At 46.0% G+C, this 27,890-nt stretch overlaps 1 protein-coding gene across 1 annotated transcript in view; it reads right to left on the reverse strand.

Moving 5' to 3' along the window:
- Nucleotides 1-7,458: 7,458 nt before the first annotated feature.
- NUF2 (NUF2 component of NDC80 kinetochore complex) overlaps nt 7,459-27,890 on the reverse strand; it is a 218,344-nt gene continuing 197,912 nt past the window's right edge. The window contains exon 14 of the mRNA XM_069231491.1: nt 7,459-7,707. Within this exon, the coding sequence (XP_069087592.1) occupies nt 7,576-7,707 (132 nt within the window). The 3' untranslated portion in view covers nt 7,459-7,575. The remainder of the gene's footprint in view (nt 7,708-27,890) is intronic.

Below are 27,890 nucleotides of genomic sequence, written 5' to 3' on the forward strand. Positions count from 1 at the left end.
GAACCTCTTGTAGGAGTTTGTAAGGCGCCCATGGCCTCGGCAGTGTCTTTTTCATTTTGTCAACTGTTGTGCCCACTTGTGGCCCAAAGAGGTGCTCCTTATCAAGAGGCATGTTTAAGGCTGGCTGTTGGACCTTTGGCTTGTTGTGTCCACTTGTGGCCCAAAGAGTTGCTCCTTATCAAAGGGCATGTTTAAAACTGGCTGTTGGACCTCTGGCTTCAAGCCAGAAAGCACCTAAATCAAGCATGACTTCTCAAGAGGATAATGGTGTTGATCCCCTAGGCTGCTCTGTTTGCTACATCGAGGGCACGACTGCAGTTATTAGTAATAATTTGGCCCTAAGAGACAATTTGCTGCACCCGTTTCTGATGTTCTTCAGGGAGATATTTGTAGCAATTCTTCCATCTGGTCCCAATGTGCCCTGTCGCATCAGGCTGAAGGGGGCCTGAGAATTGGTGATGTACCAGTGATTTACGGCTTCTGCTCTCTTTCCTGCAGCATCAATATGTTTGCTCTTCTTTTCTGGGAGGGTAGAGTCCCCAGTTGCCTCGCTGTTACCCCATTTAAATGCTAGTTTTCTCTTTGGAAATGCAGGAGAAGAAGGGTTGGCAATCATGCGGCCAGTTTCCTCCTTGATTTGAATTTTGCACTGTTTAGCGTCCATCTTCTTGAGGATTGGCTTGATTGGAGAAGGGCTAGTGGAAAACTGGCCGGAGTCCCTCAGTTCAGAGGATTTCTGCACTGAAAGCTTGTGCTTCTGGATCCTGGATGGCACCTAAGCAGTTGGCTGCTGGGTTGGTTCCAACGTTCAGTTCAACACCAAAACGATTTCTCAGTCGGAGATGGTCGAAGCAGAGGCTTTAGCCTTCATGACAATTTTCGGTGTCAAGACTGAAGATGGTGCGACCAAAGAACAAGTTACTTACCTTTGGTAACGCTTTTTCTGGTGGATACACTAACTACCTGTGGATTCCTCACGGTCCCTCCCGCCTCCCCGTTGCCTGACTGGTTACACTCTTATCTTGCAGTATTTGGAATAGTATTTCTTCTTATATTTATATATTTGTATATATATATACATCTATATATATAACTTGTTCTTCTGATGGATACAACTACCTGTGGATTCTTCACCTTATGAATAGAGTCCCAAGCAGTACCGCACTCGGTGGTGGGTGCCCGCCTGATTATACCAAGAAATCTTGCAATACCGAGCGAGCAAAATGACCGTCCCTCCTCATCTCAGAGTCTAAACAATAATGTTTTACGAAAGTATGGAGGGACGCCCAAGTTGCCGCTTTACATATATCTATTAACGGAACTCCTCTCGCTAGGGCCGAGGATGCAGACTTAGCCCTAGTAGAGTGGGCCCTGATACCTTCAGGAGGGACTTTTTTCGCCAGAGAGTAACAAATCTTAATACACAAGATGACCCACCTGGAGAGTGTTCGTTTCTGGACCGCTCTGCCCTTTCGCTGTCCAGCATACCCAACAAACAGTTGATCATCTAAGCGAAAGTCCTTAGTCCTCTCTAGGTAGAAACTCAGGGCCCTCCTAGGGTCCAACCTATGGAGCCTCTCTTCCTCTTTAGAAGGGTGGCGAGGAGGGTAAAACGCAGGTAGAGTGATAGATTGCCCTATATGAAAAGGGGTGACAACTTTCGGCAGAAAAGCAGCCCTGGTTTTTAGAACCACTTTATCAGGGAAAAACATGGTAAAAGGAGGCTTAACGGAAAGTGATTTAAGCTCTCCAATCGTCCTGGCAGAAGTGATTGCGATTAAGAAAACGGTCTTCAAGACTAAATATCTCAATGGACATGAATGCATGGGCTCGAAAGGCGAACCCATTAAGAATGTCAAAACAAGATTTGAGTCCCACTGAGGCATGTGAAAGGGAGTAGGATGAAATCTATTCACCAAATCCTTAAGGAACATATTTACAATTGGAGACTTAAATAAAGATGGCTGGTCCGGAAGGCAAAGAAACGCAGACAGAGCCGCCAAATAACCCTTAACTGTAGCTATCGCACAGCCTTTCTTTGCCAAACTAAGAGCAAACAAAAGTACATCTGAAAGGTGGGCTTTTAAGGGATCTTTTTGGTTCTCTCCACACCAAAGCACAAATTTTGCCCACCTACCGGCATAAATAGATTTAGTGGAGTGTCACCTGGACGAGAGAATAACATCCACTACATCCGGAGGGAGAGAAAAGGAACTCAGGTTGCCCCGTTCAATCTCCAGGCATGAAGGTGCAGGCTCTGGAGGTGGGGGTGTAGAACCTGCCCCTGCGATTGTGAGAGGTCTGCCCTGAGAGGGAGACGGAGCAGAGGGCACTGAGAGAGTTGAAGCAGGTCTGTATACCATACCCTTCTGGGCCAGTCCGGAGCCACCAAGATGACTTGGGCCCGGTTTTGACGAACCTTCCTCAGAACCCGAGGAATCAAGGGTATGGGAGGAAAAGCGTAAAGCAACTGGCCACTCCAGGACATCTAAAACGCGTCCCCCAACGCCCCTTGCATCGGATACTGGAGGCTGCCGAATAACGGGCAATGCGTGTTCTCCCGAGTGGCGAATAAATCCACCTGAGGAGTACCCCACATCCCGAAGATGTGGAGTACTAGATCCGGATGGAGACGCCACTCGTGATCTAATGAGAAGTGACGACTGAGACCGTCCGCTCGTACATTCAGCACCCCGGCCAAATGATTTGCTATTAAGCAAATCTGATGGTCCTGAGCCCAGGACCAGAGTCGCAGGGCTTCTCTGCAGAGAAGGTACAACCCTACTCCTCCCTGCTTGTTTATATACCACATCGCAGTAGTGTTGTCCGTCAGGATTTGAACTGCCTGACTGCGAAGGGAAGGGAGGAAGGCCTTGAGCGCCAAACGTACTGCCCGCTATTCCAACAGATTGATATGCAACATCTGTTCCGCTGGAGACCAATGACCCTTGATCTCCAGGTCCCCCAGATGAGCTCCCCACCCTAGAGTGGAAGCATCCGAAATCACTGTGGCCACTGGAGGGGGCAGTGAAAACGGTTTTCCTTGGGAAAGGTTGCCGTCCTCTGCCCACCAAAGAAGATCCGCTACAGCGTCCTTGGAGATCTTTATTGAATCCCTGAGATCCCCCTTGTGCTGGAACCACTGTCTGCGGAGGCACCACTGAAGAGCCCTCATATGCCAGCGAGCATGAGTGACCAACAGAATGCAAGAAGCAAACAGACCTAGCAGGCGTAAGACCTTGAGGACTGGAACTGCCGCTCCAATTTTAAACAACGGAATCAGCGCCTGAATGTCCCGAACCCACTGAGGCGGGGGGTACGCCCGAAACATTGTTGTGTCCAGTACTGCCCCTATGAACAGGAGGCGTTGAGAGGGCTCTAGGTGAGATTTGGGCAGAAAAACCCAGATCGAACAACAACTGGGTTGTCATTCGCAGATGAGACAACACAAGCTCTGGAGACTTAGCTTTGATCAACCAATCGTCCAGGTAGGGAAAAACTGCTACCTACCTCCTTCTGAGATGTGTTGCAACAACTGACATCACCTTCGTGAAAACCCGAGGTGCTGAAGTAAGTCCAAAAGGAAGGACAGCAAACTGGTAGTGTTGCGATCCGACCACAAAACGGAGATAGTTCCTGTGCGACTTGATTATGGGAACATGAAAGTACGCGTCCTGCAAGTCAACAGACACCATCCAGTCTCCTTCGTTCAACGCCAATAGCACCTGCGCTAGGGTCAGCATTTTGAATTTTTCCTGCTTGAGGAACAAATTCAAAATCCTCAAGCCTAGGATTGGCCGCAACCGACCGTCCACTTTGGGAATCAGGAAATATCTTGAATAACACCCCTGACCCCTTTCCTGCAACGGCACCAACTCTATAGCGCCCTTTGCCAACATGGTGACAACCTCCTGTTGCAACAACAGAAGATGGTCTTCTGAACAAAAGGAGGGACAGGGGGGGAAAGGGAGGAGGGAACTCCTGAAAGGGAAGAGCATAGCCCTTTTCTACAATTCCTAGCACCCACGAGTCTGTTGTAATTGACCTCCATTTCTGCAGAAAAAGACTCAATCTTCCCCCTACAGGAGAAGTATGGATGATGAAGTGGGGAAAACTAGGGCTGCTTCTGCTGTTGTCCACCAGAGGAGGATGAAGAAGAGAGCTGCTGGGCTGGACCTCTAGCCCTACCCCTACCCCAACCTCTAAAGGCACGATAGGGCGGATTGGCAGGTTGCTGGGCATAAGACTGTGACCTTCGAAAGGCAGAGCCTCGAATGAACCCTCGAAACCTACAAAAGGTCTATAAGGCGTTGTAGTAGAGGTCTGTATCCCAGGGACTTAGCTGTAGCCCGACAGTCCTTAAACCATTCAAGGGCAGAGTCTGCTTTGTCCCCAAACAGCTTTTCCCCATCAAACGGAAGGTCCATTAAGGTGGATTGTACGTCTGATGAGAAACCAGAGGACCTTAACCAGGCATGCCTCCTTGTAGGCACCGATGTTCCCATGGCCCTGGCAATGGAATCTGAGGTATCCAGGCCAGATTGTATAATCTGCTGTGCAGCAGTTTGAGCATCCAAGAAAAGGGACCCAAATGATTTCTGCATCTCCTGGGGCAGATCCCTCGCCATTTCCTTAGCAGAGTCCATTAGGGCATGGATGTATCTGCCTACCACACAGTTGGAATTAGTAGATTTAAGGGCCATGCTGCAAGATGAAAAAATCTTCTTTGAAGACTGCTCCATCCTCTTGGATTCCCTATCAGTCGGAACTCCAGGGAATGTTCCAGGTGCAGTCTTTGCAGAACATGACGCCTGAACTACCAAGCTCTCCGGAGTCGGGTGACGAAACAGAAAAAACGGATCTCCTGGGGCACTTCTATGTCTCCTCACCACTGCTCTGTTCACAGCAGGAGATGTCACTGGCTTTTTCCACAGGTCCAAAATAGGCTCAGTCAAAGCCTCATTGAAAGGCAGCAAAGGGTCAGCACTGGAGGAAGAGGGATGAAGTACCTCTGTGAGCAGGTTAGTTTTTACTTCTGCCTCAGACAACGGTAAATCCAGATACTCAGCTGCCTTTCTCACCACTGCATGGAAGGAAGCGGCCTCTTCAGTAAACTCCCTCGGAGACGCAATGTCCCACTCCGGGGAAGTATCCAAACCACTTGCAGTGGCAAGACCCTGGAAGTCATCAGAAGGCTCGATCTCGCCTTCCTCAAGCTGTCTGTATTCCTCCTCCTCCAGAAGTCTCAATGCCTTCCTCCGAGATCTAAGATGTGTTTCCAGGGCCGGAGTCGACAAAGAATCCATCGACGCCGAAGATCTCGAACCCCGAACAGGGCCAGGAAGGCTCCTAGGCTCATCCGGCGCCGACACGAAGTCGGCTGATGACCTTCTCAAAGTCGATTGGCCAGAAGGTGATGGAGCCGGTCTGGATGGAGACAACAACGACGCCGGATGGCGCCGAGAAGGAGTCGGTTGACGTGCAGGCAGATCCACAGTCACAGGTGGAGGACTCCTGCCAGGGGAGACCCTAGGCGCCGAACCGCCAGTCTCTGTAGGGCAGAAGGGCATGAATGGAGCAGCCCTGTACGACGCCGGTGAGCCCAAATTGAATGCCAATGGCCCCGTGGGACCTGCCAGTGCACCAGCAGGGGCCATGGATTGAAAGACAGCATACATCGCATTCAAAAATGCAGCCGGATCCGTCCCTGGAGTCGGGAAAGCTGGGTACTGTTGTGCAGATGTCTGCTGAACATCAGGATCCCTCGGCGCCGGCGAAAAGTGAGGGCTACATTGAGTGACCTCAAAAACTGAAGACGCTGGTGACAATTCCGGACTCTCCTGCTGAGGCGTGACAGTAGGACTAATCTCCCATGCCTTCTGGCGTCGTGAAGAACGAGACCTCGATCGGCTCCGCACGGCGCCGAGAGTCATGATGACGCCGCTTCTTATGCTTTTTGGGAAAAGCATGGGAGGAATCCTTTTTATGGCCCATTCTTGGCTTTAGCTAAGAAGAGCTTCGCCTCGCGCTCCTTCAGAGCTTTTGGATTCATGCTCGGACACGAAGAGCAACCTTCCACATCATGTTCCGAACTAAGGCAACAAATACAGTCCGAGTGGGGGTCGGTCACTGACATTCGACCCCTGCATTCTCTACACGGCTTGAAACCGGACTTCTTCGGAGGCGACATTGTAACCTCCAAAAATCGTTACAGTTATCAACGAGCCAGGAAGAAAAAACGTTGGCGTCGAAGGCACGGAAAAAAGGAAAACTGACGTCAGTATGCCGACGAGGACCTCTTATTGGCACGTTGACGTCAGACGGAGTCATGTGGAGCCGTGCCATTATGACGTCCTCGTCGACGTAGACAGCTAGGAAGAAGACTTTCCGTCGGATGCTGGCGCAAGGATCGAATTCATAAGGTGAGGAAAGGTAGTTGTATCCATCAGAAACAGTCTTTCGTTGCTGACCATGGCCAGGAGGCAGTGGTGGACTGTCGACTTCTAAGATAGGCAGAAGGGCCTTCTTGAAGGATTTCTGGGGGAGAGCAGGGGTCACAGTACTCACGCTGGGCAGAAGAAAGTTCTTGGCTCTCAATGTCAGACTCCACATCAGAGTCCTCAATGGAAACTGCTACCTCCTCCTGGGTTAGTTCTTCCCAGAAGAGATCCGGAGTGTTGTCTGATGCTTTTGTGCCATCAAGTCTCAAGCCCTCCGTTCCCAAAGGGTCTTCTTGGATCTAAACGACTTGCAGGCGTCACATTTGGCCTAACAGGGGTAAGGCGTTGGTTGGTGTGCGGGAACTTAGCATGGCATAGAGGACAGAAAGAAAATTGTGTACGTTCGATTAGGGAACCATTTCTGTTAATGTCAGAGCCACGCGGAAGGTTGGCCCGAAACTGGCACTAACGCCCCAACAGGCAGGCGGTTGAAGCCTGAACTGACAAAAACGTAGGGAGCGCAGAGATAGAGATGCACAATCTAATACAATATAGTTGGAACAGAAAAACAGAGACAGAAACCAAACAAAGTCAAAGACATGGAGTGGAGGCACACACACCCAAACTTGAAGGTGAAGAGGAAACAATCTAACAAAGGAGTCGATACCCATGTGCAATGTCACCAAGAAGAGTTATCACTCGATCTTGTGACTTGAAAGACTTCTTCGAAGAAAAATAACTTGCACCACTCTGGACCCAACACTAGACGGCAGGAGTATGAAGAGCATGTGTATCTACAGCCACACATGCCACCGAACACCAAGATACCTTATCTGGTACTTAATCATTAACTCTGGGCACACGAAGAGCGGGATGTAGGAGTACCTAGGACATTTTTCAAAGCAAAACTGAGAATCTGGGGGGGGGGGGGAGGGGGGGGGGACGACTTCTAGTATGCACATATTTCAATTAAGGACAAAGAAGCAGCAGTCCAAGAAGCCACCAATATGACTTGTTTGTAATTTTAACATACTTTATTGTGTAAAAAATAATAGCATTATAAATATAAAGGAGTTAGTAAGTATTTTGCTATTTACAGAACAAGTTTATTACACAAAGAATAACCACTTGTATCTTAACATCTCTTGTCTCGTTTTCTTTTCAGATCATCAATTTTCTTGCTTTGACTGGCTACCCCTTCTTCTTTTGCTCGGATCAGACTTGCATGATATTTTTCCAAGCCACTTTGGAAACCTGCAATGATTGCCTAGAAAAAGAAAACAAATGTTAAATAATGCTATGGATGGCAAATTAACTTACACAGTTCTATTTCTCTAATCTGCAACTAATTCGTTTCTAAGCATTCAATATCTCCACATATCTATGGTACTTTAGTTTTAGTTTTTAAGCAGCCAATTCTGACTAAATTATTATTTTCTAATATATCACTAGATTTCAAGTAATGGGTGCCTTCCACTTTAAGAGATTTAAGGGCATATTTATACTCTGTGCTGAATGTGCGTCAAAAATGTTGGCACACATTCGGCGCAAACCTTGCCCCGTATTTAAACTATGATGCCCGACCCCACGGACGTAAAAAAAACCTCTGTGAGCATCATTTTTTGGATGCGGGAAACCGCCTTGCGTTAATGACATGCAAGGTAGGCGTTCCCGTCCAAAAAAATGACTTTAAGGCCTGTGCGCCTTATTTATACTCCTGCATCCTTTTGACGCACAGGAGGGGGCAGGCCTTAAAAAACTGTGCACAGCCTGATCTGCGCCGTTTAACGCCTGGGTGAGGGCAGGCGTTAAGGGACCTGTGGGCTCACTTCCATGGTCTCAGACATTGGAAGCAGTCCAGAGGTGCCCTTCCTTCCCTGCCCCCAGGGACACCCCTTGCCACCCTCGCCCATCCCAGGAGGACACCCAGGGATGGGGGGGACCCATCCCAGATAAGTACAGGTAAGTTGAGGTAAGTAATTTTTTTTAAGTGGCATCGGGGGGCCTAACTTGGGCCCCCCTACATGCCACTGTGCCAATGGCCATGCCCAGGGGACAGAAGTCCCCTGGGCATGGCCATTGGGCAAGGGGGCATGACTCCTTTCTTTGCTAAGACAGGAGTCATTTCAATGGGGGTTGTGCGTCAAAAAATGGCCCAAGTCCGGATTGAGCCATGATTTTTGACTCAAACCTCACTTGCACCATTTTTTAACGCACAACCCCCAATTTCTCCTACACCGGCGCTTCTTGGTTGGAGTCTTTTTTTTTTTTTTTTTTACTCTGACCAGCCCGCAGCTCCGGCTTACATCAATCCTTAAATAAGGCACCCGCATGGTGTGTAGGAATGACGTTAGCCAGCAGTAAATTTTTTGTCACAAACCTGAGCCGGCTTGCGTCAGAAAGTATAAATATGGGCCTTAGGCTTCTAAGAATCTCACAGTGTAGTAATGCGTTAGTTACTGCAGCTCAGTTCTCAGGTAAATAAGCAGAAAATGCACTTTACCTGTAGCACAGATACTAGTTTATTGGACTTGTGGAAAGACTGCTCATGAATTGAATGTTGAAAATTCTAATAATGAATTATAAGTAAATAACATTTTCTTCTCTGGTCTGTCAAGGGATCTTCAATAATATTTCTAAACCCTGCTTTCCTGCGAGAAGTAACATGAAAACAAAAAAACACAGGAGACATTAAAAACAGAAGATAAAGCATGCAGATGGTCCACTATCCCCCTTGGTAACAAATTGCTGCACGTTTCATAAAAAGGGTTCCCTCTCTTCAAAAAGCTCTTTGAGGCACAAGAGGACTATGTTTCTTACTTTTAAGTTCCCAAGTGCTCAATTGCATGGACACATTTCTTTTTTTCCAAATATTATCTGGTTTTGAACCTTGAGCACATTTCACAAAGCAGTGTTAACCTGTTCTGTGCCTTGGACGAGATCACCTCGTCCAAGGCACAGGGGAACTTGGGGGAGCGCTAGCGCGCCCCCCGTGCACCTCCCTCCCCCCCCCCAAGGCGGGGATGGAAGGGGAAGACCTTCCCCTTCCACCCCGACCCCCCCCCATGACGTCAGCGCGCGAGCGCGCGCTGATTAGTCACAGGGGCCTCCCCCATCGCACTGGAAGCAGAGCTTCCAGCGCGAATGAAAGAGAAATGCTAAGCATTTCTCTTTCAATCGCGTGGAGGAGGCCTGGAGGGGCTTCAAAGGGAAGGAAATGTATTCTGCCAGAGCGCTAATTTCCTGGCATAGTGGATTTATTGTTGGCATGGATGAGGCCTCCACCATTCCACTTGCTTGATGGTCCTCGTGCCTTAGTCTAAACAAGCCCATTTGTTTCTGTTTCGGAGGTAGCTGTCCTCTCCTCAGTAGCATTATCTATTAGACCTACGCAAGAGCGAGGTGATTCACTGTGAGACATTTAAAAAGCAGCTATAGCATTATCACACAAACAGTAAGCAAGCACTAAAGATCTCAATTTATGGACTGCTTTTAATTCAGGATTGAGAACCTATGAACGATTCATTGCTTGAGTGGAAAGTTAATAACCTAATTACTGCTCTTCAGTATCTTTCATAGGTTCACATGTGACCTCCACAACTCTAAGGTGAGGGAAAAAAAATAATTGAGCACACTTGCACTGTGAGGCACTTCAGCAATTCAATAGCGGAAACTGAAAAGGCCTGAAATGAGGTGGATCAGCTACTGTACTGAATACAATACTGAGAAAAGCTTGCTGCTTGCAAGGTAAATCTTGTGGAGACTCCACAGTATCGCCACACCCATGTTCTTATTTCAGTGACCGGCCGCATATGCACAGAAACGGTCCCCTTAAAGCTTTCTAAATGGAACACATGGAAATAAGGAAAAAAGCAATAAAGAATGCATTAAAAAAAATAAAAAATAAACCTGCTGAGCCTACACATAATGGAACACGCAAAAATTTGACCGAAGAGTCCAAGTTGCACTTTGGAGTTGTGTCCTAGCAGGATTGCCACAAATAGCTGGTGGACAAGGTTTGGGTTTCTACTCAGCAACAGGTAAGTAAAAGGATACTTGACCAATTTACCTAATTTTAGATTGAAAAAGAGGAACTGGAGAACCCCCCCACCCCAATAGAGAGGCCAATTACTTCCATCCTATTCTGACAAGCCATGATAGTCTGTAAAAGAGTCCCCCAAGAGTTCCCAATAGGAAACGACTAGAGACATGATTGAACCCTGGACTCATGCATAGCTACTTATAGCGCATTAAACCATAGCATTGATAGCAACATTTATGACATCCCAAATGCCATCATTTATTATATTTATGGTAGAGGGCTGAGTTATAGTTAATGCTGCGTGGCTAGCGAGTAGACATTGTGTACGGAAGTGCGCAAGTTATAGTACTTTTTGTCTGGGGTACAAATTATAATTCTAGGTTCTAACTGGAACTGCAGAATTTCTAATGTTCAACTTAGCCCTAATCTTTGTTTTTTTCATTGAATTTCAATGTTTTTTATTTATAAAAATATGTTTCAAATTGCAGAGTAGAGAAGAGTTGAGTGGAATAAAGTGGAGTATAGTATTGTACAGTGGAGTGCCATGGAGGGGAGTACAATGGGGTTGAGTGTTGTGGAGTGGCGTATCGTCAAGTGGAGTACAGTCTTCTAGACTGAAGTAAAACGTCGAACAGTGGAGTGGCATAAAGTGGAGTGAACTGGAGTGTTGAGTGCAATTAAGTGTCAGAGTAATGTTGTACAGTGGCAGAGTGAGTACAGTGTTGTAGACTGGAGTAGTGTTGATTGATGTGTCATACAGTAGAATGGCAGAGAGTGTTGTGTAATATCAGAGTAGCATGTTGCAGAGTGAAGTACAATGGCGTGTTGTAGAGTACAGTGGAGCGTCATACAGTGGAATGACGCCAAATGCACAGCCATACAGCGTAGTGTTGTAAAGTGGAGTGTCATTGTGTAGAGTGGAGTAGAATTTTGTAGAGTGGACAGCCATAGAGTAGAGTACAGTGTAGGGGAAGTGTAGTGTTGTGGAGTGTGGTAGAGTGAAGTAGCATAGTGTGGGTTAGAGTGGAATAGAGTATTACAGTGGAGTAAATTGGATTTGTGTGTCAAAGTACAGTGGAGTAAAGTTGCATGGAGTGGCTTAGAGGGAGTTGCTTTGTGTAGCAGAGTGAAGTACAGTATTGTAGAGTGCCTAAGAGAGGAGTAAAGTGTTATACATGATATAGAGTAAAGTATTATAGAGTGGCATAGTAAAGAGTGGAACAGTGGAGGGGAGTAGAATGCCATACAGTGGAGAGTTGACCAGTAGAGTGTCCTACTATGAAGTACTGTGTCATAGTGTGTCTTACAGAGGAGAGGAGTAGAGTAGGCAGGCGTGCGGAATAGTAGCATGTCGCTGAGTGACTTCTATGCCACTCTACTGGACAACACTTCACTGTATGGCAGTCTACTGCCCTACACTGTAAGACCCCAGTGGATGGGGTGCACAGGGCCACTACTGGCTTGGGGAGGAGGGGTACAAGACCACTCAAATACACCAGTTATAGTTATCTCAACTATAACTCGTGTCCCAAGGTAACTGACTCATGCCCACGCCATACACTGCTAATTACCCCACTTATTACATCACTCATTAAATCATCAATTAAATCATTGAAAATATCACTGCAGCGCCCCAGAATCCGATAGGAGAAACTTACTCTTCCATATGAGCATGGCAAATTCAGAGTATCTGATTTCCAGCTCAATTATTTAGTGGCACAATGTCACATTGTCTATTACTGGTATTACCTGGACACCAGGCTTCCATATTAAACCTGAACAACATCAAATGCACAACACTCCTCTATCCTCCCTCCTCACCAGGAGCATCCTGAGGGACTCCACAGATATTCAAACCCTTGCTACGACTTGCTGGACGTGGTTGCAACTCAAACAATATTTAGGGGATGGGATCCTCTACTCTCCTAACCTACCCCTCATGAACAATCCCTGGGTCCCCCTAACCCAAGAGTGTTTAGTGCGGAGGACACTGGAAGCTCACCACCTGTACACAACTGGAGATCTCTTCACAAATGGTAGTCACTGGGCCACTCACGCCTGTTCCTCCTGGGGGGGACACCACTATGGATCACTTTATATTCCACCGCTTACAAAGGAAAACTTTACTCACATACAGAGGAACCAGCTGATTTCTCCCCTGACATTAGCTATCACCGCTGCTGACAACACCCGACTAATCTCTTGCCTATACCATACTAGCCTTACTTTGAAACCTGTGGGCCAAGGGAAACCTAGGCTGGCAAGGGTGCATGACGTAGGCTCTTCTACATCAGATAAGACTTGGCAATACTGCTGCATGCGAACAAAACTGGCATCCCTGAATCACAGACACAAGTTGTTCCATTATAAATATCTACACGTGCCTGCACCACACTTAAAGCCTTGGTGCACCTTGACCCAACTACATCACATCAATGTCCTACATGCGTTACTGATTATGCTGAGTTTTCAAATTTAACTTGACACTGTCTTGTAATACATGACTTGGGAAGTAGTGTTTATCTTAATTTCGACCATGCTTGAACAATTGACCCAGACTCCATGATGGCCCTCTTGGGATATGTTAAGCCACTACCACTTGGGGGCGGAGACATTTTGCAGCTATTGTTTTATTGCTAGCCAAACGGTGTATAGCCCTGCATTGGTGCAGCACCCCAATCTTGGCTAAAAGACATGGTGTTCTGGGATACAACCAGTTAGCTATATGCTTCTCTTCAACCCTCATCCTCCAGGCCAAAAGACATCTGGCAACCTCTCCGAAACTACCTTCTATCCCTAGCATCTGATTCTACTGATTGCTCTGACACTTGATTTCTTAATTCATGCAATCGATGTTTCCCACTGTACTGTCTGCCATTACTGGATCAAATGTCTTATTGATTATTGTTCTGTAATGTGATAGTTGTATACATCAGCCCTTTGCTCTGTGCAGTAATGTTTGTATTGCAATAAGGATTATGTTACCCTGTAAGCATCTGTTCGTGGCATGTTGTGCTGTAGATTCACATGCTCTACATACTCCTGCCATCTAGTATTGGGTTCGGAGTGGTGCAAGTTGTTTTTCTTTGAAGAAGCTTTTCGAGTCACAAGATCGAATGACTCCTCCTCTAAGTGATATTGCGCATGGGCAGCCACTCTTTTGTTAGCATGTTTTCCTGCATGCAGGTGAGAAAGGGAGTGAAGGGAGTGCGTAGAAAAAGAGATGCCCGTGCAAATAATAACTACATATGTACAATTATATACAAGTATAATTTAAATGCAACAGCCACAGGTATCTGGGGATGAGGGTGGGGGCATGTGACTCTACAGCACTACATGCCACAAACTGATGCTTACAGTGTAAGTAACATGATCTGTTCTATGGCATGTGTGGCTGTAGATACACATGCTGTGCTTAGACTGTAATGCAGTTCCTCCTTGAAAGCGGTGGCTGGCCTGTGGGAGTGTTAGTGGTCTGGAAAAGGGTAGGTAGCACTGCCTGACCTACATACACTGGCTTGCTGGTGTGCTAAAATATCCACACAGTAGTGTTTAGTAAAGGGGTGTAGTGTAGACCGTGTAGCTGCCTTACAAATGTCAACTATGGGAATGTTTCCAAGAAAAGCCATAGTAGCTCCCTTTTTTTTTTTTTTTTTTTATAAGTGTTGTGTGCTCCGGGGGAAACACTTAAAGGCCTTTTGACCTTAATGTAGCAAGTTGAAATACATTTGATTATCTAGCTAGGCCTGATTTGGATATTGGGTTGCCTTTACTAGGTGGAGAAAAAGTTGCCTAGTTTTCCTAAAAGCTTTAGTTCTGTCTATGTAGCACAAGTGCTTTTTTGACATTTAGGGTGTGAAGAGCTCTTTCCGCACCAGAATCTGGTTGAGGAAAAAAAAACGGGAGCTCAGAAGACTGAGGTGAAAGTGGGAAACCACCTTACGTAGAAATGTAGGATTCATTCTTAGAACTACTTTGTCTCTATGAATCTGGAAGAAAGATTCTTCTAAGGTTAGTGCCTGGAGCTCACTAACATCTGAGTGAATGACATGATGGGGACTAAGAAAGCCACTTTTCATGAGAGAAAGTAAAGTGAGCAAGAGTGAAGCGGCTCAAAAGGAGGAGCCATGAGTCTAATGAGTACAATGTTAAGGTTTCATGAGGGGGCTGGGGGAATTCGAGGGGAAATTACTTGTTTCAGTCCTTCCATAAAAGCTTTATTTACTCGAATTCTGAATAAGGAGATAGGTTGCCTGTTTTTGGAGATATGAAGCTATTGCTGCGATCTGGAAGAAAGATTCTTCTAAGGTTAGTGCCTGGAGCTCACCAACACATCTGAGTGAATGACGTGATGGGGACTAAGAAAGCCACTTTTTAATGAGAGAAAGTGAAGTGAGCAAGAGTGAAGCGCCTCAAAAGGAGGAGCCATGAGTCTAATGAGTACATGGTTAAGGTTTCATGAGGGGGCTGGGGGAATGCGAGGGGAAATTACTTGTTTCAGTCCTTCCATAAAAGCTTTATTTACTCGAATTCTGAATAAGGAGATAGGTTGCCTGTTTTTTGAGATATGAAGCTATTGCTGCGATCTGGAAGAAAGATTCTTCTAAGGTTAGTGCCTGGAGCTCACCAACACATCTGAGTGAATGACCTGATGGGGACTAAGAAAGCCACTTTTCATGAGAGAAAGTGAAGTGAGCAAGAGTGAAGCGGCTCAAAAGGAGGAGCCATGAGTCTAATGAGTACAATGTTAAGGTTTCATGAGGGGGCTGGGGGAATTCGAGGGGAAATGACTTGTTTCAATCCTTCCATAAAAGCTTTATTTACTCAAATTCTGAATAAGGAGATATATTGCCTATTTTGGAGATATGAAGCTATTGCTGCAAGATGCAAGCGTATTGAAGTGTAAGTGAGGTTTGCTTTCTGCAAAGGAAGCAAATAAATAATTTCTTGTACTGTGGCTTTCATAGGATCAATTTGTTTGGGTTGGCAGTAGAAAACGAAATGTTTCAATTTTGTCGCATAATAAGCTCTAGTGGTTGGTATGTGTGCTTCTTTGAGAATGTCCATGCATTCTGCAGGTAAACCAAGGTAGCCAAACTATGTCCTCAGGAGCCATATGCAATATTCAGTGAATTGGAGTCTGGATGTCCTGGATTCTGTGTGAGAAAGTTTGACCTGTTGGGGAGTTTCTCGTATAGGACTACTGAAAGATCCAGGAGTGGGGTGAACCAAGGCTGGCGTGCCCAGATGGGAGCCACAAGGATCATGGTGAGAGATATTTGCCTGATGCTTTGAACCAGAAATGCAATGACAGGGAGAGGTGGAAAAGGGTAGGCAAATATCCCTGACCAACTCATCCACAGAGCATTGCCGTTGGATAGTGGGTGTGGATACCTAGAAGCAAAGTTTGGGCATTTTGCGTTTTTTACTGTCGCCAAAAGGTCTATGTGAGGAGTCCTCCACCTTCTGAAGTATGGCTGGAGGACATGTGGGTGGAGTTCCCGCCAGTGAACTAGTTGCTGCATCCTGCTGAGCAGGTCTGCAAAGTCATTGTCCGTCCCTGGGAGATATTAAGCCAGCAGGTGAATATGGGGGAATGTGGTGGGGAAAGAACCCAGTTCCATATGGTTTGAGACAGGTTGATAATTGTGAAGACCGAGTCCCTCCCCTTGTTTTTTGAGTAATACCCGGCTGTCAGTGCAGAATAGGACAACCTTGTGAGACAAGTGAGGAAGGAAAGCTTTCAGTGCTAGGAATACCGCCTGAAGTTCCAGGTAGTTTATGTGGAGAGACTGATGTTTGGCATTCCATAGACCTTCAACAGTCAAGTCTTGGAAGTGAACACTCCAACCTGTCTGTGGTGCGCCTGTGCCCAATGTATTGTGAGGCACAGGGTCAGGAGGTTGCTGGTGTTCCATCATTGCAGAGAACAGTGAGTTTGGTGGTCTAACAACACTAGATCTTCTAGGTGACACTGTGACTGAGACCACTGATGAGAGACACTGATGTAGGGACGCATTTGTAGTCTGACATGAGGAACTATGGCAATGCAAAAAGCCATCATCCCCAAAAGATGCATAGTGGGCCTTACTGTGTAGGTTTGGTTCTCCTGAAACTCAGGGAGAAGTGTCTGAACATTTTTGATTCAAACTGGATTGGGGTATGCTAGTCCTAATTCTGCGTTCAAAATCACCTCAAAATATGGGTGAACTTGTAGTGGCTGAAGATGAGATTTGGGCATATTGAGAGTGAATCCCAGTTTGTGAAGGAGAGCCACTGTCATAGGAGTGTGTTGTTGACACTGGTGCAATGTACTGGCTTTGATAAGCCAGTGGCCCAGGTAAGGGAATACGTGAACGTTCTATCTTCCCAGGTGTGCTGCGTCTACCGATAAACATTTTGTAAACACCCTGGAACAGGTAGGGACTCTGAAGCGAACAAGTTTGAATGATAATGTTTGCTTGCAATGACGACTTCTAAGTAATTTTGGTGTGTAGGGTGAATTGGCATGTGAAAGTAGGAGTCCTTTAGATCTAGAGCTGTCAAAGTTGCCTTGCCGCAGAAATGGAATGACATCCTGAAGAGTGACTGTGTGGAAATGTTCTGAGAGGATGTATTTGTTCAGAGGACGGAGATCCAGTATTGGTCTGAGGTACCCTGATTCCCAAAAAGAACAGTGTAGAGAGTATACTCCTGAGCCTTGGCGTTGCACAGGCACTTCTATGGCCCCTTTGAGAAGGGCTTGAACCTCTTGCCCGAGAAGCGTTAAATGTTCCTGTGAGTGCGAGGGGGAATATTGGGAGTTGTGGTAATGAGTTTCAGACAATAGCCATTTTGGATAATGGCAAGGACCCACTGGTCTGTGATGATAGTGTTACAGATGGTGTGAAAATGTTGGGAGTCTTCCCTCAACAGGTGTTGGATGATCAGGGGTTATGTGTAGGTAGCCACTGCATGGCGTTTGTGGAGGATCCACATATGGCGGTACCCTTTCCTCTTCCCTTATTGTTGGCCCCACTGTAGGATCCCCTGAAGTAGCCTCTGCTGTAACTGTGTGATGTAGAAGCCTCTGTTGTGGAGGATTTGTGTGCCCCCCTGCACCCTGGGAGGCAAAAGAAGCCCCTCTGAGTGGCAGTTTGAAGGGCGCCCATGGCCTTGGCAGTGTCTGTGTCCTTCAACTTTTCCAGTGAGTTATTCACCTGTGGTCCAAACAGGTGTTCTTTGTCAAGAGGCATACTGAGAACTACTGGTTGGACTTCAGGCTTTAAGCCGGAACCCCGAAGCCAGGCATGCCTTCTTAGAAGGATGATTCTATTAATGCCCCATGGGCTGCAGTGTCTGCTGCATCGATTCGGGGGCGCACCGGATGGAGTTGTTGGAGATGATTTGGCCCTCTGGGACAATTTATTGGCCACATGTTCGGTGCTCTTCAGGGAGGTATTGTAGCAATTTTTCCATCTCACCCCAATGTGCCTGATCATAATGGGCCGAAAGGGCTTGAGAATTGGCAATGCACCAATGATTTGTGACCTGCACTACCACCCTCTTCCCTGCAACATCAATTTTTTTGCTCTCCTTTGCAGGGGGAGGGGAGTCCTCTCTGCTTGGCTACTGGTCCATTTATGGACAGTGGTGACCACTATTGAAACGGGTAGTTCCTGTCCCCTGATATAAAGTGGATCCAAACGGGGGCCTTATATTTTTTTGGCCATCCATGGTATGGGAACCCTGGAACTAACAGGTTCCTTAAATATTTCTTCCGCATGTCTAAGCATGCCAGGGAGCATGGGACGATATTGGGTGTCCCTATGCTTCGAGGAATGGGTGTCAAACAAAAAAATCTTGTTTTATAGGCTCTTTGTGCAGCTCTACATGGTGGAATGCAGCTGCCCTAGAAAATACCTGCTGACTAGAGGTAGTGTCCTCCGGAAGTGAGGGGTGAGAAGGGTAGAGATCATGGTCATTATGTGCACAGGGATCAGGGTTCTAAGAATCCCTTGGGTATGCGTCATCAAGAGGACCCCTTAAACCGCCAATGTAGGACTGTGGTGACCCCTGTGGTGTGTTAACCCCTTCTATGGGTGATTGAGGTAAAGAGTGGAAGGGGGTGGTGGTGTTGAAGGTATTGGAGATGAAGTAGGAGGAAGAGGAGGAGGAGATGGTGGAGGTGTTGAAAAGGGCTGGTGTGGTGGGCTTGTAGCCTTGTCCTTTGTCCTCTGCTTTGGAGGGACAGGAATGTCCAGTCTCCTGAAAAGACAATTTCCTCTTTGGGAACACAGGAGAGGAAGGTGTAGCTATCATTCGACTCCTGCTGTCTCAAATCTGGAGTTCACAATGTCTAGTGTCCATTTTTTCCATAATAGGTTTGACTGGAGAAGGACTGGTGGAGGACTGGCTTGGCTTCCTGGATTCTGAAGTTTCCAGTTCCAAAGTCTTTGGTGCCAAAGATTTGTGCTTCTGGAACTTGGTTGGTGCTGAGGTTGAAGCTGTTGGCTGCCAGGTCAGTCCAGAGGGTCAGATCGACACTGAAGCGATCTCTTGGACCAAGACTGTTGGGGTCGAAGCCGATGTTGTAGCTTTAGCTTTTGTTGAAATTTTCAGTGCTAAGCCAGGAGGCGAGGCAGCCGAAACATTTTTTCGGTTCAGACCATGGCTTGATGACAGTGTGGGACCAGCGACCTCTATAAGAGGATATCAGGCCTTCTTGGAGGGCTTTTGTGGGACAGCATGGACCACAGTACTGATAAGCTGGGCAGAGGAGAGTTCTTGGCTCTCAATGTTGAACTTCACATCCGGCTCCAAGCCAGCTTGGATTGAAAAGGATTCCTCCTCTTGCATTGTCGGCTCCTCCTGAGCGTGCTCTTCCCCCAAGAGGTCCAGGGTGTCGTCTGGCACCTTCTGAGCCATTTATAGTCGACGAGGCTGTAGATCCCAAAGGATCTTTTTAGAACGAAAAGACTTACAAGCGTAGCACTCGGTCTCACAGTGAAATGGAGGTAGACAAAGGTTGCACACAAGGTGATGATTGGTGTGTGGGACCAAAGACACCCGCAAAATGGAATTTGTTCCATCAGGGAACCATTCCTGTCGCTCCTGAAGCCATGTGGAAGGTAGGCCCAAGGGCCTAAAAATGCTATTACCCTATAGAATGCCCATAGAGGTTTTTGATTGAGACAGAGAAAACAGCTAAACAGAACTAAAACAAACAGGAGAAAGCTTGATCTTTACATCAGATCACATAAATTATGCTTTTTGAGTAACCATGTTCGGTACTTTTGAGAAGTTCAGGTTAAACAAAAAAAATATCTGGGCATGACAGTAATGATATACTCTGACTGGCCACTTTAAAGGGGACTAGTCAATCCAGATAGGTTAGTGATAACCTGAACAATATGTTGTGGCAGTCATTACAGGACTCACAGACAGTCGCTGTGTCATGAAAATACATATTAAAGGGGGAAGACTGAGCACACACTGACCCGTCAGAGGACACGCAGAGGCATCCCTAACAAATCTGAATTGATTATCTGGCCAAATATGGTGTGTCAGCTATTACAGGAATCTAGGGTATAGTGCCCATTTAAATGCATTGTAGAAAAAAGTGTTTTTTAGGGTCACAAAAAGAAACACATAGGGTTAAAAGAGATTCTAGTCTGAGACACAAAATGGGTTTCTGACATGATTTTCTCAGATATTATAGAAAATGCTCCAGAAGCTAAAATAAGATAATATTTCCTGTACATTCACAGTCTCTTCCTCAGCCATTCGAGAATAAAGTCTGACATATTGAGTAAAACATAAGTCTAAAAGCAGCAGCCTGTCAGTTGATTCCCCAGTGTTCTACTGCAGCACCCCCAAAGTTCCAATGAACACCTAGAGTGCTAACAATCTTATTGATGACAAACGTGTGGTACACCTATAGCCATCTTGATTGAATCACATTTGTGACACTTAAACAATTCCTAACCTTAAACAATTCCTAAAGAAATTAACAAAATGAGGTGGTCGTTTTTATCATGGAAATTATGGCTAGTGCTGTAGTAAGCAAACTTAGGACACATTTCTGAGTTCCTAAATATCTTCCTCATGCATTTCAGTAAAACATTCTGACATGCAGACTGAAACGTGTACACCAGCAGCAGCCTGCCAGTTAACTCTCTGGTGATCAACTGCAGTTTTATCACAGTTAATGAGTAACTACAGTTCTAACATTCTGTATTTATGTGAAAAATGTGGCATACCTAATACGATCTTGATAAAATCAAAGCTGTAAAACAGGAAGCATTTCCTTCTGAGTATACTGCAGTAAATGAGAGAGCTTGGTAACAAAAGAATGTCTCCCAAGATGGCTGCCCCAGAACAAAAGAGCCCAATATCACCCCAAAATGTATCTCAATTATAGCTCAATGATAAAAGTGTGTAAATGCTTAAGTAACCTGAGCAAGAAATAATCGAGTGATCAAATGAATAAAAAAAACATACAAATAACAAGTTTTAAACTCCTTTGTCGCTATGTGAGAACTCAGAAAATGTGTTCTCATTTTAGGTTTCTAGAGCACTAGCCATAATTTATTTGACAAGAAAAACCTTATTTTGTTAATTACTAAAGGAAATGCTTTAGGTTTCACAGTTTGGATTCCATCAAAGTGACTTCAGGTGTGCCACACTTGTCATAAAACATGTCTAGCTGTTCATTTACATCTCAGGAGAAGGAGGGGGCAGGCGCAAGTACTTGGACGGCAAGGGGGAAGGAGCAGGGGAAAAGGCAAGAAACTGACCACGCTGGGCATGGCAGTGGACCATGGAGGGCAGAGGGGACAAGGCCAGGGGTAGCAAGCCAATCATGCAGGCCAGGCGAGAGTGTGGCAGCACAACAAACCATGGAAGACAGGACAGAGGGCAGTGGCAGCACAATGGACTGTAGATGGCAGGAGGAATGTGGTAGGGGTATGGACTTGGACAATGGAGGGCATGAGGGAGCTAGCAGGGGCAGCAAGCTCACCACTTGCGGCACATGGAAGTGTGGCAGCACAATGTACCATGGAAAGCTAGGGGAGGGACAGGGTCAACAAGCTGACCATTCACGGCAGGTGGAAGGAGCAATGGCAGCACAACAGACCATGCAGGGCAAGCAAGAGGGAGAGTGACAGCAAATTGGATCATAGAAACAAGAGGGAGGGGCAGTAGCAACACAACCGAATACGGAGGGCAGGAGAGAGGGAGTAGGGGAACAGACTTGGACAATGGAGTGTAGGAGGAGGAGACAGGGGCAGCAAGCTGACCACACAAGACAGGTGGGAGAGGCAGTGTTAGCACAACAGGAGGGAGGGGTTTTGACAGAACAGACCGTGGAAAGCAGAGGCATGTACACAAACAATGGAGGGCAGGAGGGAGGAAGTCAACGGCAGCAAGCCTACCATGCAGAGAAGGCAGGAGGGGCATTGGCAGCACAATGGACCATGGTGGGAGGAAGGGGGCAGAGGCCCTCACATGGACAAATGAGGGTGCGGACGGGCAGGAGCGGTAATCTGATCAGGCAGGCCAGGAAGAAAGGTACTGGAAGCTCAGCTCATCATGGTATAGGGGCAGGCGCATGGACGACAGAGGGAAAGCAAAGTGGTCAGGGGCAGCAAGCTGACAACACAAGGAGGGCAGGAGGGATAGTGACAGTACCATAGACCACGTATGGTAGGAGGGAGAGTTAGTGGCAGCACAATGGACCATGGTGAGCAAGAGGGAGGGGGCAGAGACATTCACAACTGACCACGGGGAGCAGAAGGGAGGGGCTAGATTCAGGCAACAGAGCAGGAGTAGCAATTTGACCACACAAGAGGTCAGGAGGGGCAGTGGCAGTAAAACTGACCTCGCAGGTCAGGCCTGAGGGGTAAGGTCAGCATAATGGAACATGTAGGGTAGATGGGAGGGGCAGTGGCAGCACAAAAGACTATGCAGGGCAGGCAGGAGGTGCAGTGGCAGCTTAAATGACCATGGAAGACAGGAGATGGAGTAGGGGAATGCACACAGACAATACAGAGCATGAGAGAACAGGGCAGGGGCTGCAAACTAATCACATGGAGAATGCAAGAGGGGAATTGGCAACACAAGGCAAAATGAAGGGCTAGAGTGAGGGGGCAGGGGCATGAACTCTGAAAAGGACGTGAGCACTAGCAGCAAGTTAAGCACAGAGGGAAGGCAGGAGGTGCAGCGACCAGAGCACCAAAAACAACCACCGAAGGCAGGGGGAAGGGGCAGGGCCAACACTCAGACAATGGCGGGCCGGAATGAAGAAGGCAAGAGCACCAAGATGACCACAGAGGAAAGACCTGCATAGACAGGGGCAGCACATCAGAACATGGACAGCATGATGTAGGAGGCAGGTTCATGCACATAGAACGAAGGACAGGGAGAGTGGTCTGGGACAGCAACCTCAACATGTATGGCTAGCCTGCATAAGCAGTAAGCTGTCCAGAGAGCAAGATGGTGTAAGTGTACACAGATGATGAACGGAGGGCAGGAATATGGTAAGGAGGGGCAGCAATCTGACTACAGGAAGTAGACCGGTATGCACAAGGTCAGCATTATGGACTACGGAGGGAAGACAAGAGAGAACAGGGTCATGCACATGGAAGACAGAGGAGCAGGGGAAGAAAGCTGGCCAAGAAGGGCATGAGGAGAAGATTACTGCAATGAGTTGGCCACCAACAGGGGTGGGTTTGTGTCGAGCCTGTGTCATCCCTCCGTTGTGAAGGGCCGAAAGCTGTGCACAGTTAAGGTATTAACAGAATATTACATTCATGAAAAAAAACAAAAGTTAAGACCTTATAGTCAGGAATGGTAATATGATTGTCCCAAACATTAAATAAGTTATAGTTGTGTTGAAATGAGTTACCTTCATTAAATTTATGCTGTTGATGATTCTGTTCCATGTAACATTTATTTACATATATGAAATGCTGTACTGGTTTGTAAAGTAAATTGAACAGCAGCAGTTTGGATAATGCCATCAGTGATGTCATTGGAGGTGCGTAATTAAGTGCTCCATAATCATTACCAATCATGTTAATTTGTGTGCTAAAACTGTGTGTTAAATGTGGCAGTATGTACATATACTAAAGTCACAGTCAAATAACTGTAGTAAAATTACTCAGTTTACTTATGCTAGTCACATTAATTTAACTGTAATATTTTAATGGGAGCCTGACTATGAGTAGGCCAGATCCACTCAAAACTATTTCTTTATAACATGTACTGTTTGGTTTCCATGTGCTTTCACATTTTCCTTCTGGTTGCAGGTGTCTTTTCGGTTTTGCTGGTTAGAACAGTCTTGTTTTGTTTTTAGAAATGTTAGCACAGAATTTAATTGGATACTTACTATGATTTATATGATGTGTAGGGGTGAGAAAGATCCTTCTGTACCAGGCCGACAGGACTGCTGATAATCTTCAAGGCAATGCAACTGCGCCTTTGTCTAGCAATGGGAACAAGAGGATTCTACTTGGTCCCAGAAGACAGTCTGACCAGACAGGCTTCCCTTGGTGGGTAGTTGGTGGGAGATGTTCCAAAAAGAAGGATGCCATGCATCTTTAAACATGTTTTAAGAATAGTTTAGCAGCTCCCCTTACTGAAATAAGTGGTGTAGAAAATCCTGCCCAACCGCTGAATCACTATACTGTGCTGATTTCAGGTAATAATGCTGCATGAATTATATGCACAATTTCCCAAGTCGCAGCATGACATATCTTCTCCAGAGGCACTTCCGCAAACAAAGTACTTGAGCTGGAAACTGCTCTAGTTGAGTGTGCCCTGGTTTTCTCTGCGAGGGGCTTTTTAGTCTTAGTGGCAGAACTGGATTGCAGCTGAAATTCATTGAGTTATGGTTGCCATCGTGACTGGAGCACCCTTATGAGGGTGTCCATCGGAGTTCAACAGCTGGTCAATTCTCATGAGTTGTTTAGTGTGATGGAGGTAGAATTTTAGATATTATTTGATACCTAATGTATGAATAGACCTCTCAGCTGGTGATGCTGGATTCTGGAATAAAGTCTAAAATATAATAGGACCATTGAGGCACAATCCAAAGGAACCATGAGAATAAATCTTTGGATTGGTTCTGAGAAGTACTAAGGCCCTTATTTATACTTTTTTAGTGCCGCGTTTGCGCTGCTTTTTGACGCAAAAACGGCGCAAACTTACAAAATACAATTGTATTTTGTAAGTTTGCGCAGTTTTTGCGTCAAAAAGCGGCGCAAATGCGTCGTTAAAAAAGTATAAATATGGGCCTAAATTGCCTGTGAGATGCAAGAAGGTTCTTGAGTTGAGAAAGCCTGTATCTCCTCTACCGTCCTGGTCAGAGTGAGCGCTAGTAACAAGGCGACCTTTTATGTGAGAACTATGAGGTGTGCTCTGTGAATGGGTTTGAATGAACTCTTCATGAAATAGAACTATGTTCAGGTGTTAGTCCGAGGAAGGAACCCTTGCTGGAGGAAAACTGAATAATACTTTTATGAACTCTTTGATGATTCTGCAAGAGCTGAAGGAGAAAATGTGACAAACATCTATATCTTGATATTGCTGCAAGCCGTACCTTAATGGACCCATGTACCAACCATGACTGAGCTGGTGAGAGGATATAGGGTAGTTATTTTCCAGATTGTGCTAGTAGAGGATGTAGTTTTGATTTCTGGCACCATAGGCAGAAACATTTCCATTACCGTTAACATGTCTTTATCATAGCTTTCACCTTGACTTGGAGAGAATACACCTGCTGTCCTGAGGAATATTGAGATTTCTGAATTCATGGAATTTAGGAGCTGTGTATATAAGAGGAGAGAGGTCGGGTCAGGATGAAGAACCCGCCTTAGTTCATCGCCAAATGTTTACAGGATGTAGGTAGGTGAATGTGATTGTATTCCAATAGCAGGAGAAGCTCTGTGAACCAATGCTGCGTGGGCTACCTGGGGGCTATCAGGATGAGACGACACCGCTCCACTTTTCTCTTGCTGAGAACCTTTTTTATTCAAGGTTTTGGGGAAAAAAGTAGGCATATATCCCAGACCATCTGTCGAAAGACTTTCCCCCACAATCCTAGATGTAGATGCCAACTTGCATGGAACTAGCATTTGCGATCTTCCTTTGTTGCAAAGAGATCTAGCGCCGGTTTGCCCCAGATTGTTAAGTTCATACTTGGCTCCGACTGATCAAACCTGCATTTGTGGAGGCTGTTTCCAGCTGTGCTTAGCATGTCTGCTAAGAGATTTCTAGTCCCGGGAACATGTATGCTGGTGGTACTGTCCGTACGAACTAACACCAAAAAGACTGCTATCATTGGGAGGAAAGCTTGGCGACTGATAGATGGCTTTGAGGTTCAACCAATTGATATGTTCGCTCTTCTGGAGCAGGGACCACTTTCCTTGAATTTGCAGGTTCTGTAGATGTCAGACCCAGCTCTCTAGGGAGGCATACGTAGTCATTACGAAGCGAGGTATTTGAGTTAAGAATGTGCAGTACTCTTACAGGTGGGACGTCTAGGACCACCAGTGTGGAGAATTATCATGCCTGTGTAAAATTCACCAGGCCCTTGACTGATTCTTTGTCTTAATCTATTGTTTTTGTAGCTGTTCCTATAAGGCTCTGATTTTCAGGCGTGCAAGAGGGATCATACTGATCGCGGAGGACTAGATGCCCAAAAGCTAACTGAACAGATGCACTGAATTTCTTTTCCTCGTTCCAGAGCCAGTTCCTAGAGCCTTTGTTGCTTGTCTTGGGATAGAAAGTCTTTGTCTTGGGCAATCTCTAGTGTTGTGGCAAAGGAACAGTATCTTTTTGGATGGAGGGGATCTTTGGAAACTCGCAAGGAGACCTAGTTTGTGAACAGACTATAGGCAAGCCTCTGTGGCCTTGGATGCTTGAAATGCCGTTGGTGCTTTTACCAACCAGTTGTCGAATTAGGGGAATATCTGATGACCATCCTTCCTGAAAAAAAGCAGACTTGAAGTCAAATGGGGAAACTTTGATGCATGGGTGGGAATACGGAAGTATGAATCCTGTAAATTCAGAGCTGCCATTTGGTGTCGGAAAGGGTGACCATGTAATACTTGTTTATTTTCCATAGGTCTATGATGGACCCCCACTTCTCTGTTATTACGTCTATGAGGAAAAACCAAGAACAGTAGCCCAATCCTTGATAAGAATGTGGGCTTTTCTCTATGGAACCTCTGGTTAGGGTAGCTAGCACTCTCTCCAAAGCATATAGAAATGAGGTGGGCACCATACTTTGGTGGAGTAGTGGGCAGAATATGGGTGAACTCTAACGTCTGACTATTTGTGATGAGATCCAGAACTTATTTGTACAATGCTATTTTCCTCCATAGATTCTTTCCACAGTTTGGCGTAAACAGCACCAGAATGTTGTCACTGTAGGTAAGGTAGCCTACGGCCTACTGAGAGGGTTGATAAGTCTGATGCCTCTGGTATCCTCCTTGATACGGTTAAATATCTCTCCTGCAGGTCCCTCTAAAGGGTATTTGCCTAAAGATCTTGCGGTGTCAGAGTCAGCCTTGACTGCTTGCCAGACGTTGTGACGGACGTGCTTGCCAAGCACAGCATTGGCATGGTAAGGTCAAAATATTAGATGCATTTGCACCTAAGATTCTAAATGTTGTGGCCTTGAACCAACCTTAGCATGTAAGGACCACTGACCCTTTCAGTTGTGGGTATCCTATTGAAGCTATATCTACAGCGCAATCTATCCTGTCTATGCCCCTGCAGAATCTTTATGTGGCAATGTCTGACCAAATCTGGTGGTTATACGTGACCTGTATTGCAGGTAAATTGGCAGCCCGTACAGGAGCTCTGGACATAGCTGAGAGCATTTCCTTGCTGGTTTGGCGAGGTTATGTGTCACAGGGTTTTCTATGATTGTAATTCCTCCTGGATATATCCACAGTTGGAACACTTCGAAGACTGGGAATGATTCAAGCATGTGAATCTATGGAAGATCCAATATTGGAGAATAAAAGGTACATACGACCAGAGGCACAATTTCTTTAACAATTACACCACCAGAGTGTACATGTTGGAAGTTGCATCTGTATACACTATCTCAAAGTGGGAGATAGTGTGCACAGAGTCCAAGGGTTCCACTTAGAGGTTGATAGTGGCAAAGTTAGATAATACTAATGCTCTATTTTGTGGTAGTGTGGTCGAGCAGTAGGCTTATCAGAGAGCAGTGTTAAGCATTCGTTGTACACACACAGGTAATAAAAGAGAACACACACTCAAAGACTTAATTCAAGGCCAATAGGTTTTTATATAGAAAAATATTCTTTATATATTTTAGAACCAGAAGATTCAGAATGTAGGTAAGTACATAAATTGTAAGGTACTTCACACAGGTAAGTATGGAACTT

Source organism: Pleurodeles waltl, chromosome 4_2 (genome assembly GCF_031143425.1).
Source record: "Pleurodeles waltl isolate 20211129_DDA chromosome 4_2, aPleWal1.hap1.20221129, whole genome shotgun sequence".
NCBI classification, from domain to species: Eukaryota; Metazoa; Chordata; class Amphibia; order Caudata; family Salamandridae; genus Pleurodeles; species Pleurodeles waltl.